Source organism: Pipistrellus kuhlii, unplaced genomic scaffold (genome assembly GCF_014108245.1).
Source record: "Pipistrellus kuhlii isolate mPipKuh1 unplaced genomic scaffold, mPipKuh1.p scaffold_m20_p_43, whole genome shotgun sequence".
In the NCBI taxonomy this organism is placed as follows: Eukaryota; Metazoa; Chordata; class Mammalia; order Chiroptera; family Vespertilionidae; genus Pipistrellus; species Pipistrellus kuhlii.
In genome coordinates, this window is record NW_023425544.1 from 3,396,338 (window position 1) to 3,411,362 (window position 15,025).

Sequence of the window (15,025 nt, forward strand, 5' to 3'; positions counted from 1 at the left end):
ATCTTAAAGGGAACCTCTCCTCTGTCCCCTTTTGGTTATATGATGGATGGGAGGGTCCAGCTTCGGGTAGGAATCGAGGTAATCCCAGAAGCTTCCCTGGTTGCAGAGGGCTTGGATCAGGCTTTCCTTGACCCTAGGAATAGAGGATGTCATGTAGCTGATGAAACCTGAGATTCTCCAGCCAGATTTAAATTTCGACTTTGCCTTTCGGGGGGATGAGTCCCACTAGTTAAAACGTTACGTCCTGTCTCAGACAATTTGAGTCAAGAAGGGATTTCTGTTCCTGGAGAAGCTGGCAGAGTGGCAGTGGTGAGGTTGAGTATTTTGGCACAGAAGTCCTGGGAAATGGGGCTGGGGCTGTAGAGAAAGCATCTCCTTCTCCTCTCTAGGGTCCCAGGAGTGCCTCCTCCCAGCTCTCCTCTCCAGAGGCAGAGGATCTTCCCACTCTGGTGAGGACAGCTCTTCCCCACCTCCATACCCATGTTCCAATCAGGTGCCCCTGCTGTGTTTGCATCCCGATTAGAACCACTGTTGAAATGGACTCTTTGCTTCCTAGGAACTAGCCAGCTGTGGATGGAGTAAGAAGGAGAAACATAGTCTTGCCCCAAACGTTGTGGCCTTTACCCGGAGGTTTAACCAGGTAAGCAACCCCTTGCATGTACCTGTCCAGATAGCAGTGTTGCCACTTGTAGCCTGGGGTCCCTGCTGGGGTTCAATTCCAAACACTTGGCCCCAGGACCAGACACCTCTGCCTGAAACCCCACTTTCATTCATTCTTGGGCCATCACAGTCCTCTTTTCTCACAGCAGGTGGAACTGAACACATCTTTCCTGTGTTTAAATCACTTCAGGGGCTTCCAATTCCACATAAGCTAAGGTTCAAGCACCTTAATTGCCCTGCAAGGTCCTGCATGGTGGGTCTGGCTATGTCCACCCGCCAGCCGCGTCTCTTGCCCCTCCCCCTACTTTGCGGGCTTCAGCTACTCTGGCCTTCCTTCCTTTTCCTGGTGCATCATACCTCTGTCCCATCAGACTTCCACGCATGCTGCCTTCTCAGCTCAGAATTCTTCCTCAGCCTGAACGGCACTTCCTGGGAAGTCTTCCCGTCATGCATTCCCTCACTGCACCTGTGCTTCTCCGCTGGCCCTCACTCACCTGTCCTCATTTTGTGTGACTCCGTCTCCAGCTTCCTTCCCCGTCTGTGGGCTCCATGAGGGCAGGAATTGTGTCTGCCTTGTTCATCACTGCATCCCCTACCTTTTGCCCAAGGTCAGCATAGAATAGACCCCCAGTCAATACATGTGGGATGAGTGAATGCGGTGCTCAGGAAGCATTCCTTGAAGTGAATTTCTGTGAATTCCTGACAGCCTGCTCACTGGCCTCATGCATCTTATTACAAACTCTCTAGGTCCAGCCAGAACCTTCATTCCGTGTATGAAGACCTGCGTCCCTACTTACTAAATGATAGCGGGGCCTTGGGCTTGCTGAAGGGGTGGGCTTCTGATTGCTCAGTCAGTTCTCCCAGGACATGGCATCGGTAGGAAGCACCCTGCAAGACCCCCTTTGGATAGATCAAGCCCCCAAATGGTGCTGTTGACAGTTCTTACTTTCTGCTTGTTTTTCTGGTTTCACATGAGGACATTGGCCTAGAGGTTGCATGGTGAGCATGACTGGATCTCTGGGTGATGGGCCTGGGTTCTCTCTGGTGCCTTCCCCAGCTGGGCGTTCCCCTCGGAAATGCCGGGTCCTGTGCATCACATTACCCAGCCCCCTCCAGGCCTCCCCACTCTGGGCTGCCACCCCGAGTACAGCGGGAGCCTCAGAGAGGCACCAGCTTGAGTGCTCAGAGCGAGGCTGCATTAGCATGACCTGTTTTATGAGACAATGGCTGCGGTAGGGAGTGCACACCGTTTATTTTGAAAAGGAAGTTCTAAAGTCTTTTGTTTCTTTTTCTTTGTTTTCAAAAATCTTTTCCTTTTCAACTGAGCTTAGTCTTTTAAGAAAACACACCAAAAACCAGATGTGCACACACTATCAGGGGATTCATAGTTTCCTAGCAAAACTATCTGACTCGGAGCCAGCTCCGTCCCACCTCTGACCAGCCGCCGAGCTCCCGGAGGGCCCTGATGTAATCTGCTTTGCACAGGAGGCCAGGTCAGCTTGGCCAAGGGCAATGTGGCTCGTTCTGCGAATAATTGCATCATGTCCAGATCAGACCAATACAGCGAACCAGAGTAAAGCCACACTCTCCCAAACGGTGCCCTGAGAGAGGGTCTGCCTGCGGCCTGTCAGCTCCTCAGAGCAGCAGCTCCTGGACGCACTCTGGTAGCTCCGGTTTGAAAACTGGCCGGCGGCCAGGTCTGGTCAGCCCCTGGGCTGCTTTTCCTGAGATAAACTGATTGGCGTTCCTTCCTAGCAGACTTCCATATGTGAGAACAAGCTTCCGCATCGGACTCCAGACAAAGGAAAGCAGTCACTTACCTTTCTGAGCCCGTTTCCTTATCTGTAAGTGAGAATAGTAACAGTACTCACCTTGCACAGTTGTTATGAAAGTGAAATGAAAAAGCCACTTTGGGGGAGAGGAGAGAGCTGACTGTGGAAATATAGAAAGACTCTTGGGCAGAGACGATGGGCCAGATGAAACAGAGATTGTGACTTTTAAAGTGGTCCCAGTGCACAAGGGTAGATGGTTTTCTGAAGTTGCACTTTGCAGCCTGGGAGTAGGGACGTAGGAGGGCAAACGCTTGGATCCATCCACAGGTCGGGGTTAGCAAAGCAGAATTTTGAAGGAGCAAGGGGAAGGGAACTTAAAGTGCTGACTAGAGGCTGAAGTGACAAATGATAGGGGAGCAGTCTGCTCAGGGGCAAGGGCTGCCGGGCCTGCAGATGTGGTGAAAAGGAAGGACAGGCACAGTGGGGGCTCCGGAATAAGGGAAGGTTGAAAGGTTGTGGCCCAAGACTGGAATTTAAAGTTCTGGATGATTATGAGGAAGAGGTGACTGAAGTGGTATAATAGGTGGGAAAGAGTTGCTGAAGTGGCCAAGTTTCCTTGACGCCACGGTCATGCACAGTGATATTGAAGTTGCTCAAGGAAGAAGGCAGTTTGGTATGGAGAGGGAGACAATGATCAAGAACCTGGTCTGTTTACCATTTCTATAGCTTTACCCTTTTCAGATGTCAAAGTGGGTGGGATCATATATAAAGAGCCCTTTCAGGCTGGCTCTTTCATTGAGCAATATGTATTTAAGATTCATCCATGTCTTTATTTGGCTTGATGTCTTAATTTTTTTTTATGAATACAATTCCATAGTATGGACATTGTCTACCCATTTACCTATTGAATGATATCTTATTTACTTCCAGTTTTCTATAATTATGAGTAAAACTGCTGTAAACAAATGCGTGTATGTGTGGTCACAAAATTTCAAACACACTTTGTAAATACCTAGGAGTACAATCACTGGATTGTGTCTGTACCGTTTTTCATTCCCACCAGCAATGAATGTAAGTTTGTGTTGCTTCCGATCCTTGCCAGCAATTAGTATTGTCAGGGTTTTAAATTTTTATTTATTTATTTTAGCCATTCTAATGGTGTGTGGTGATCTCACTTCCTTTGCTTTATCCAGCCACTCCTGGGTGCCTCGCACGAAGAGCAGGGAGACTGTCACATAGGAGTGGCATGCCAACATGACAGTGGCCAGAGGGTGAGGGAAAGAAAGCATGTTACATAAGGACCAGCTGAAGGATCTGGGATTGAGAAGACTCAGGGAGGAAATCATCAAGGTTTTTTCATGAGGGGCTCCTATGGGGAAGCTGATTAAGTATAACCTGTGGGGCCCAATCAGTAAGTATAGGAACCAGGGGATGGGAGTGGGGAGGCAGTGCTTTGTCCTAATACAAGGTAGTTAGTTCCTTACCTATGAAAGCCCAGGCAGAGACCAGGCAGGGCTTTATCACAGTGACTGTAGAACATCGTGGGGTTGGGAGTGGAGGGGGTGGAGGTTGAGGGAAAGAGGGGGCCTTGAAGTCCCTTCTACCTCCAGGTTTGTAAGAAAACTGTGAATGGGCTTATGAGAAATTTATGGCAAAGTAGATTTCTCAGAAGAAAAGACAGTATTTTTAAACCTGAATTTTTCTTTACTTTATGCTTTGACTGTTTTATTTGTGGTTGATGAAATAAACTTTTTTTGTGTTCAGTAACTATTTTGCTTCATTCATCTATAATACTGTTGAGATATTTCCCAGGGGATATATTAGTCTTCAGTGGCTAAACTCTGGAACAATAAAGGTGATAACAGTAGTGTCTGTATTTAAAAGCTTATTAGCACCATGACTAAGTGGCATTATTTCCATGACTGGTATACATGACTGGTTTAACAGTTGAAAACCAACTAATGTAATCCAGTGTATTCATAGGCTATAATAGAAGAAAAATCATATTATCATACTAATTGATTCAAAAAAGCATTTCACAAAATTTAACATCCATTCATGATGTTTTAGGAAATCTCAGCAAATTAGGAAGCTTTTTCAACTTGCTAAAGAATATCTACAATAGTCTTGCCACCAACATCACACTGAATGGTGAGACACTTGAAGTTCTCCCGACAAGATCGGGAACAAGGCAAGGATGAACTCTCGTACCACTTCCATTCATACTGGAAGTCCTGACTAGTGCAATAAAACAAGAAAAGAAGAGATATACAGATTGAAAAGAAGAAGTAAAACTGTCTTTATTCACAGATGACATGATTGTCTATTTAGAAAATCTCAAAGAAATCTATTTAAAAAAAAAAACTTCCTGGAACTAATAAATGAGTATAGCAAGGTTGCAGTTTGTAAGGTCAACATACAAAAGATCTTCTGCACCAGCAACGAAGAATTGGAATTTGAAATTTAAAAAATCTACAATAGTACACAAACACATGAAGAAATATGCTTAAGCATAAAACGAACAACTATGTACAAGTTCTATTTGTAGAAAATATAAAACACTGATGCAAAACAGCAAAGCAGATAGAAATAGAGAAATATTCTATTTTCATGGATTAGAAAATTCATTATTAAGACCTTCCCAGTTGATCTATAGATTCAGTTCAAGCCCAATAAAAATCTCAGCTATTTTATAAATATCAGTAAACTGTAAAGCTTATATGGAAAGACTAAAGACATAATACTGAAAAAGAACAAAGTTGGCGGACTCACTGTACCTGATTTCAAGACTGACAGAAAAGCTACGGTAATAAAGACAGCATGATCTTGTCTAAAGGATAGACATCTAAGACAGTGGAACAGAATAGAGCAGCAGTCGCCAACCTGTGGTCCGTGAGGTCCGAAAGGTTGGTGACGGCTGGAATAAAGAGCCTAGAAGTAGACCTATACAAACATAGGCAACTGGTCTTTGACAAATGCATAGGGACATTCAATGGAGAAAGGGTAATTTCATCAACAAATGGTGCTGGAATAATTGGAATTTTTTCAGCATATATATAAAAAAATGAATCTAGAGTTTAGATCTTTCATAAAAATTAACTCAAAATGGATCAGAGACCTAAATGTAAAAGTCAAAACTATAGATCAGACTTGATAGACTATCCCACTGGTCGGCAAACTCATGAGTCAACAGAGCCAAATATCAATAGTACAATGATTGAAATTTCTTTTGAGAGCCAAATTTTTTAAACTTACACTTCTCTAATGCCATTTCTTCAAAATAGACTCGCCCACGCCATGGTATTTTGAGGAAGAGCCACACTCAAGGGGCCAAAGAGCTGCATGTGTCTTACGAGCCACAGTTTGCCAACCACAGGACTATCCAAAGTAACAGCAGTTTAAATGGAAGTTAAAAGTCAAAACTATAAAACTTTTAGGAAAAAACATAGAATAAAATCTACATGACCTTTGGTGATTATTTATTAGATATGACACCAAAAGTACAATCCATGAAAGAAAAACTTGAAAAGTTGGGACTTTATTAAAATTAAATTTTTCTACTCTGCAGAAGACATTGTTAAGAGAATTAAAAAAAAAAAAAAAAAGCACAGACAGGAAAAAAATATTTACAAAACACATATCTGATAAAGACTTGTATCCAAAATATACTCTGAAAATTCAACAATAAGAAAACAACCCAATTAAAAAATGGGCAAAAGATCTGAGCAGACACCTCACCCAAGAAGATGTGCAGATGGCAAATAAACATGAAAAGATGCTCAACATCATTTGTCATTGGGAAAATGCAAAATACTACATACCAATTAAAATAGTAAAAAAAACCAACAACAACAACACAGCCTGACAAACACCAATTGCTAGCAGATACCCAGAACAACATAAACTCTCGTTCATTGCTGCTGGGAATTCAAAATAGTACAGACACAATCCAGCTATGTACTGCTATGTATTTGGTTTCTCATCTCATTGTCTACTAAAAGGAACCCAGGCTTTTTGGAGAAAAAAATGGCTGGTTTAGGACTGGGGCAAGAAACGTCCAAGATGAGCCCGTAGCTCCTTATAGTGCTGGAAAAATAAGCAAATGCTTAAGCAAGCCCACAAACCAAAGCAGTGCTGAGGGGTCAAAGGGAAGGGACGCAGGAACCAACTGAAAGAGGCCTCAGTGGCCGAAGCTGGAATGATCTGAGCAATAAAATAAATAACACAGCATTGGATCATAAGCCAAAGTATAAAATAAATATAAGTGAGTCCATTCTGATATAAACAAGTGATTAGATAAATAAAGGGAGCAGACAATACAAACCTACTAAGCAGAAGAATTCCAAATAATATAGATCATTTGCCCTCAAAAAGCTGGAGCAAGCACAGCTCCATAGCTTCTTCCTGGATGAGTTTGAAGTGAAAGTATATTTATATAACCAATTCCCTATTGATAGGCATTTTCTATTCTTTTCGCTTTATAAACAGTGCAGCAGTGAACCTTTGTACATATGTCCCTCTAAATTTTATATTCATAAGGTAAATATTCTAGGGAGAATATAACTTTAACATCTTGAAAAACACATTCAAGTGTTCTTCAAAATGGTCCAATAAATTTATATTCCTCAAAAGTGTCAAAAAGTACCAGTTTCTCCACACTTTTGGTACAATGTATGACTCACAAAGGGTTAGTGTGTTTTCTTTAATACAAAGACCATTTACTAACCAATAGTAAGAGGATAGATGTCCCAATAGAAAGATGGCTGAAGGACCTGAGCAGGTAACTCAGAAGGCAAATAGTACAAGTGACCTATAAATATTTGTAACAAAAAACTGAAAAGAAGGCAAAAAAATGTAGACTGAGCAGTCACAAAAGAAATGCAAAATAGAAACAGCAAGATATTATTTTGTCCATTAATTTAGTAACGAAAAAAAGAGTTGCAATACCTGGTACATATGCCTGTGTGTGGGAACGCGGATCTACTCTAACTTGTTGATAGATAAACAAATAGACCTTTTAGAGGCCAAGTTTTTTATATCTGCTTTTGGAAAAAAAGGCACACATACTTTTATTCATTCCACCTTACAGGAAGTTTATCCTAAGACCTTAACTAAAAATATGTAAAGATATATATCTATATATGCTCATCACTGCAAACATTTTTTATGTGTTCATCCTCACAGGAGGATATTTTTTCCATTGATTTTTTTTTAGAGAAAGTGGGAAGGGAGGGAGAGAAGGTGGGAGGAAAAGAAAGAGAAACATTTATGTGAGAGAGATTCATTGCTCAGTTGCCTCCCGAATGAGTCCCGACTGGGACTGGGAATCAAACCTACAACACAGGTATGTGCCCTTGACCAGAGCAACACAGGGAACCAAACCCAAGACCCTTCTGTGTGCGGGCCGGCACTCTAACCATTTAGCAGCACTGGCCAGGGCACCACAACATTCTTTTTTACAACAAAAGAATTAGAAACAACCTACCTAACAATAGGGGATCACCTAATGATGCTACATCCCTAAGATGAAATATTTAGCAGCTGCTAAAAAGCAAGTTGTAAAAGAATATTTATTCACTTAAATAGAAATTCTTGTGATATGGTTAACATACAAAGTATACGCTTTTGTATGGAAAGAAATAATCAACAGACACACACCACAGTGGTTATCTTGGTGGTCTGTATGTTGCAAGTGATTCATCTTTTCTGCTTATCTCTGTTTCCCTTGTTTTCTACATTAAGCTTGTCTTAAATTTTGTAGTTAGTAAAGAAAATTAAAAATGTTTAGGCCCTAGTAGGTTTGGCTCAGTGGATAGTGTCTGCCTGCAGACTGAAGGGTCCCAGGTTTGATTCCAGTCAAGGGCACATGCCTGGGTTATGGGCTCAATCCCTAGTAGGGGGAGGGTAGGAGGCAGCCAATCAATGATTGTCTCATCATTGATGTTTCTATCTCTCTCTTCCTCTCCCTCTCTGAAATAAATAAAAATATATTTTAAAAAATATTTAGAACTTCTGATCCTACCTTTGTAAATATCTCCCTTACCTGCTCCTTCTCTTCATCTAGCTCAGGCCCTAGCTCAGACCTCTTACCTCTCACTTAGACCATTGCACCGACTTCCTGTTGGGTGTTCCTAAAAAGGGATCTAGTCTGTCATCTGCTCAGAAGCCTCTGGGACTCTCCAGTGTGTAATTAATTGTCTTAGGTCCTTCTTATCGCTTTGTTTCTCTAGATCCCTACAATCTGGCTTTCACTTCCCTTGTTAGCATCAGTCTCCCTCATTATCTCCACTCCACAGCCATCGTGTTGGTCTACTCAGCTCTCCCTGGTCCTGGTGTATACACCATACTCAGTCCTACCTTTACCTGCTGAAAGTCTACCCACCTTTCAACACCTGCCTCCTCCAAGAAGCCTTCTTCCATCATCACCACCCCCATATTCTAGGTCAGGCCACCTTCACCAGCTGCCTCCTCCTCTGGTCACCCCCATACCAGGAAGCACTGATAGGGTCTGGACTTGCAGTGCCTGGAGCCTGTGCACAGTAAGGGCCTCATGGAAATCTATTGGGTTGAATTGACCTAGAGTTGCCTCCACATGCCATATGCTACAGATCAGAGCCCCCTCTCATGCTCTGTAAATATGTGTGATTTTTTGGCATGCAGGAATCTATTAAATTATACAGGACACATAAATGGTCACACGAGATTATGTGGCATAAAAATGTGCATGTATTGAAATATAAGGTTTATGGGTATATCACTTGGTATCCAGAATATATTCCTTCCATAACTGGCTAGTAAACATTTGAGTCTGAACTTAATTTTAGACAATTCCTTGGGAAAAAATGATTCTATGGAAACCAGGGCATGTCCTGGAACCAACCACAGATAATTATGCAGAGAAAACTTTTCTATAATATTCCTGCTTAATGTGAAAAGCAGAGTTTTGATTCTTGGTTATTCTTTCCTTGGAAAGGGCCAGTTCTTCAGGAAAGAGGATACATTTGGTTGCAGCAATAAACATGCTTTGTTAACTCTAGAATATTCTTATTTTTGCTTAGTAGAATTTAGTGGTTTTCAACGCCCCACCTTCCTTTGAACCCCATACACTGTCCCTGCTCCCCACCTTTCTCTGGAGAGCTTCCTTGCCCTCTTGGCCTCTGTGCTCTGCAAAGAGCCGTGGCAGCAGTGAAACCTCAGCCAGAAAGCTGGCCACGCCCCAGAGCTCTTGGCACGAAGCCCCTCTGTGTCCTCAGAGGTGTCATGCGGGTCAACTACACATGGGAGATGACTCAGGGGCTTGGGGATGTTGGTTTATGTGAGAGGTCAAGCATGAGTGATGTTCTGAACCAGAAGTACCAGGATGCTCTTTGGCATCTGCTGTCTCCACAAAATCATGTCCTTGACGTGCATTGCTTTATGGCGCTTTAAAAGATGTTTCTGTGCGATTTTTGTTAGTATTTGGGTAACCCTAACCTAGAAAATTAAACTTGTTACAATTGTGTGAATATTGCTAAATTCTTCTTGTCTTAGGTCTGGCTGAGGATATGGCTCTTATGGGTGATACTGGCAGTATGCATATCCCTTTGGCCACTTGTCTGTCCGTCCATCCATCCATCCATCCATCCATCCATCCATCCATCTATTCATGGCCTCCTCACATCTGGGATCCTTCTGAGTAGGAATCCTGTCTGACCTATCTCAGAATTCGCTGCAGTGCTTGCCAAGTCTCCTTTCTTGGAGGTGCAATAAGTAACTCCCTGTAGGATGACAGAAGTACTGACCTCTCAGCACCACTGTGTGTTGGAGAGGTGGTGGTGAGAGCGGGGACCCATTTGCCAGGTTGGGTGTCATTAAGGAACCTCAGACCTGACACAACCGTGGGCGATGCTTTCCCAGTTTCCCAACCTCTTGGAAATCCCATTAAAAGTGATGGGCAGGGGTGACATGGGTGGCTCAGCATTTAACAACTTTTCTGGTGTGTATGTGTGTCTTTGTATTTGACTCTACAGGTCAGCTTTTGGGTTGTACGAGAAATTCTAACAGCACAGACTTTAAAAATAAGGGCAGAAATCCTGAGCCATTTTGTGAAAATAGCCAAGGTAAGCTGTTTTTCTATTTATTTTTTATTTTTTTAATCCCCTTTCCTTTCTTTCTTTGTCTCAAAAATGTGGATCCCTGCCCAGATTGCATGGCTCAGTGGTTGAGCATCAACCTATGAACCAGAAGGTTAGGGTTCAATTTCCAGTCAGGATACATGCCTGGGTTTCAGGCTCGATCCCTAGTGTGGGATGTGCAGGAGGCAGCTGATCAATGATTCTCTCTCATTATTAATGTTTCTATCTGTCTCTTCCTCTCCCTTCCCCTCTGAAATCCATAAAAGAAAATTTCAAAAAAATGTTTCTTCAATAATTTGGGAGCAGCTGTGCTCTGGGTCTGCCCAGGCAGGGTTCAGATAGGGGGCTGTGACCTGACATCCCCAGACAGAGGCAGCTGGGAGACCGACCTGGATGCCCACTCAGCTCCCAGCCACCCCTCGCTTTGCCCCTCCCCCCCCACGTTGTCAGCATGCTCCTCTACTCTGTGATTTTGGCAGCCAGGTCTTCTCTTTGGCCTTTCACACTACCCCTGGGATCCATCCTCCTCCTCCTTCAGATTTAGCCATGACAGGATTGGTGAGTTTACTCAGCACTGATTTTTGTGATGCCATCACATCCTGTGGATTTGTCCCCAGTCAGCAAAGCCCACCCACCCATCCTGAGACCTGGGCCGGACGACCCTGTTGCTCCCACTCCCAACTCCTGCCTGACGGGTTCTGTCCTTGTCAGTAATTGGGTACCAGCTCATGCCTGCATCCCACCTTTTCCCTCCTCTTGCCTCATCTCTTTCAGCCCCGCTGTGGTCCTAGGGGCCTTTCTGAACCACTCTCATCACTTACACAGCCCTGCCCCTCCTCCCCATACACTTCTCCCGGCCTCCAGCTTGCCTGACCAGCGGAACACTGTTCTGCCTGGTACACTCCTTCTTCATCTCCCCACCCCATCTTAGGCCAGCTTACCTTTACCGAGGCCCCTCAGCAGCCAGGCACTGCAACAGGAGCTTTAGGGAAATGATCATAGTCGATGTCACATGATTACAATCCCATTCCCAGAGGACTGAGGGGAGGCTAGCGAGGTGAGTGTCCATGTCCAAAGCCACAGAGTCCGTGGAGCATGCCTTCTGGGGAGCTGCTCTCCTGCCCCCTCTCAAGGAAGGTTAAGGGCATCCATCTATGAAGTATGTGTGTTAGGGGCACTGTTATGTCCTGTGCGTCTGAAGTACTTGGACCAGCTGGGCTTCATGATACTTGCTGTTAGCGAGTTTGTGCTGGGCCTCGTGAGAAAGTGCAATTACGTCCCAGCCCACCTGGTGCTTTCCATTTAGAAATGAGTTTATGGTCCCTACCCAAGGGACTAAAGAGATCCCTTTTAACCTCTACCATCTTCTGATGATGGACCGCCATGCTGTACAGTGCCTTGGGAATGTGCTTGTGCAGGCCCCTCCTCCTCTGGGCCTCAGTTTCCCATCCATACAAGGAAAGGGGTGGACTGGATCATCTCCCAGAGCAGTGGTCACCCACTGCTGGTCTGCAGACCACTGGTGGCCTGTGAAGTCCAGAAGATTGGCGACTGTTGTCCCAGACCACCTTCAGCTCTAAAGAAACTGTGTGACATGCATAGTAATTCAGTTCATACTATGGAATTCTGTTCGCACAGAGAATCTGTTATCCCACAGTAGGAAACAATTAGAGAACGTTACAAGATGTATGAAGCGAAGTATGAGCAGTGTGGTAAGAGAGAAATCTCCAAGTAGGATCAAAGCCATGAAGACTAGCATGAGGGCTTTCCATTTATTTGTCCATTTCACTAGGCCCTACTGGGTGCTGAGCTAGGTACTAGGGATGTGATGGCAGGCATGATTTTGCCCCGGCCCTCAGGGAGCACAGTCCAGTGTGCTGAGGAGAGGCACAGACTGTTGAGGGTCAGACGATGGGGTCCTCAGACTTGGGAACATGATCAGGAAAGACATAGTAGAGGCAGTAGCACCTGAGCTTAGAAGTACCGAAGACGACGGGATATGGGAGGACAAGTCTTCCTGACAAAGAATGAGCAGCCCATATCACCGTGAGTGCTGACCCTGGCGTTGGGCCCTGGTTTAGGTCAATGGTCAGCAAACTCATTAGTCAACAGAGACAAGTATCAACAGTACAACGATTGAAATTTCTTTTGAGAGCCAAATTTTTTAAACTTAAACTTTTTCTAATGCCACTTCTTCAAAATAGACACCCAGGCTGTGGTATTTTGTGGAAGAGCCACACTCAAGGAGCCAAAGAGCCGCATGTGGCTCATGAGCCGCAGTTTGCCGACCACAGGTCTAGTCAGTTTCCATGCGCCATCCCAGGTAGCAGATGGGCTATGACTTCCTATTTTAACTAAGAGGATGCGAGGCTCAGGAATAGTGCTCGAAGCGGTGACCTGTGCCAAGGACATACAAGGAGTGGGTACCTGGAGTGGGGGTGGGGTTGCCCCGGAGATCCTACTGCTAACCCAGGCTTCATGGACTCTGAGAATGAGACTGGAACCCCAGTCCTGTTAGCAGGCTTCCCTCGCTTAAAACCAGGCCCAGAGCCATTACATTTTTCCTCACTTACTCTTGACTGTGTCTCCTTCTACAGCCCTCCATGGCAAAGAACTTGTCTGAGTCTGAATTGAATCCAAATGTTCTCACTAATTTGGAGTCTGGTTCAGAGGAGCATGGTCAAGTGGCTGGAAAGCCGGAGCCCTGCCCTGCTGACCGAGGGGAGTTATGCACACTGATAGCGCCTTTCCTTAGCCAGGTGATCACCAAAGACCCACGCTGATGTTGGTGGCCAGCTGAGGTTTCAGTGCACAAAAGCCAAAAGCCTGCTGGGACTGTTCAGATTTGTTTAAAAAAAAAAGAAAGAAAGAAAAAGAAAAGAAAAGAGAGAGAGGAAAAAAAAACATAAAGGGCATTATCAAACCTTCTCCTGAGCCATGTTTCTATCCAGCAGCCAGACTAGTCAGCTTATGAAATTTTGCAAATGTTGTAGCTGCAAACTCACCTTGTGGCAATTTGAAAGGAAAAGAGCATATGGTTTCTATGAACTTCCTAGAACTACATTTTCTACACGAGATATTTTTAAGTGCAATTGAATTTCATAAATATGACAACATTTGGTAACACTTGAGCATGTTTTCGTTCTGTTGTTTATAGCAGCAAAATAATCTGTTCCATATCTTTCCCCCCCAGAAACTCCTAGAACTCAACAACCTTCACTCTCTCATGTCTGTGGTGTCGGCATTACAAAGCGCGCCCATCTTCAGGCTGACAAAGACCTGGGCTGTAAGTGAATCCTCCTGAGTCTGTTCCTTTGATTTTGGCTGTCACTTCAACGCTGAAGCCCTTCATTCCTTCAGCCCCAGAGGCTTTTCGTGCCTGTCCGCCCTGTGCCAACAGTAGGGGACGCCTGGGCGCAGGCACTGCCCCTGGCACCTTCTCTCCTTCGGTGCCTCAGGAAGTTGGGAGGACACCGACGTGGATGAGTTTGGAAGCCCCACAGAGGGGACCTGCCTCTACCCCCTACCGTGTCCAGTGTGACGGCCGGGTCAGCGGCACGACTCCTGCCCTCCGCTTGGCTGGTATTCGTCTCTGGCAGGCGCCAAACGGCGCTTGGCTGCGTCTCTGGGCTGATGGTTTGCAGCTGCTGTGGGTTGCTGGCCATATAGCTTGGAGTTTCTCTGGAGAAACCTGTGACCCTCCTGTAGGGAAAACTGCTTTTTTTCCTGAAGGCCATGGATAATTTCAGCCCAGAGGTGGAGTCTGATAGTTATATAATTGAGTCTGTAGGAAAGTTTTTCTGCTATAAAAATATCTCAGACCTCTTTATCCTCCTTAGCTTGGCACGGTGCCTGACACGGGGAAAGTAACAGCTATTTCCATAGCTCGTTAGCATTCACCTCCTGGCTGCCTGGTCCAGGGTCTCACAACCACGCAGCCCAAGCCTTTCAAGACCTGTTTATGTCCCACGGAGCTGAAGGAAACGCTATGGAATTGTCAGCTGTGCTTCTGCAACTCATTTCCGACCTTCTCCCTGCCAGCCTGTGGGGCTGGGTTCTGTTTCACACTTGGCCAGTTCCAGGGTTTTTAGGGATTATGTGTAGGTGATCAGATTTGAGCCTTGCTGCTTTAAAGTGCAATTTTCCATAGATCTAGCTCTAGCAAAGTCGGTGAGGAGTGTTAGCTTAGACTCAGAAACCTGGGTTTGTGTTCAGGTGCAGTGCAGAGCGTGACTCCTGTGGGACTCATTTCCCATATCTCCTCAGGGAGGTTGGCCTAGGTTAGCGGTTTTCCATCACTGCTTTTGGAGCCCCAAGGGTTCCTTGGAGCTGCCGGGGTGAGGGTGCCAGGGCCTGGGGGAGAAGAGGGAGGGTGCCAAGCAGACAGAGGAGCACTATTTCTAGCAGAGCAGCTCTGTTTGTATCAGTTTTGTGTACCGGCTTCTGGGTGAATTCAGTAGAGCAATGGCTTTGGAGATG

At 45.0% G+C, this 15,025-nt stretch overlaps 1 protein-coding gene across 14 annotated transcripts in view; it reads left to right on the plus strand.

The window, feature by feature from the left end:
• RALGPS1 (Ral GEF with PH domain and SH3 binding motif 1) overlaps positions 1 to 15,025 on the plus strand; it is a 238,220-nt gene that overhangs the window by 103,414 nt on the left and 119,781 nt on the right. For all 14 annotated transcript variants that reach the window (XR_006739872.1, XR_006739873.1, XM_045572036.1 and 11 more), the window contains 3 exons: positions 557 to 640; positions 10,442 to 10,531; positions 13,740 to 13,832. Coding sequence is in view for 12 of the 14 variants with exons in the window: in XM_045572036.1 (XP_045427992.1) it covers positions 557 to 640; positions 10,442 to 10,531; positions 13,740 to 13,832 (267 nt within the window). In the remaining 2 variants the exon portion in view is untranslated. The remainder of the gene's footprint in view (positions 1 to 556; positions 641 to 10,441; positions 10,532 to 13,739; positions 13,833 to 15,025) is intronic.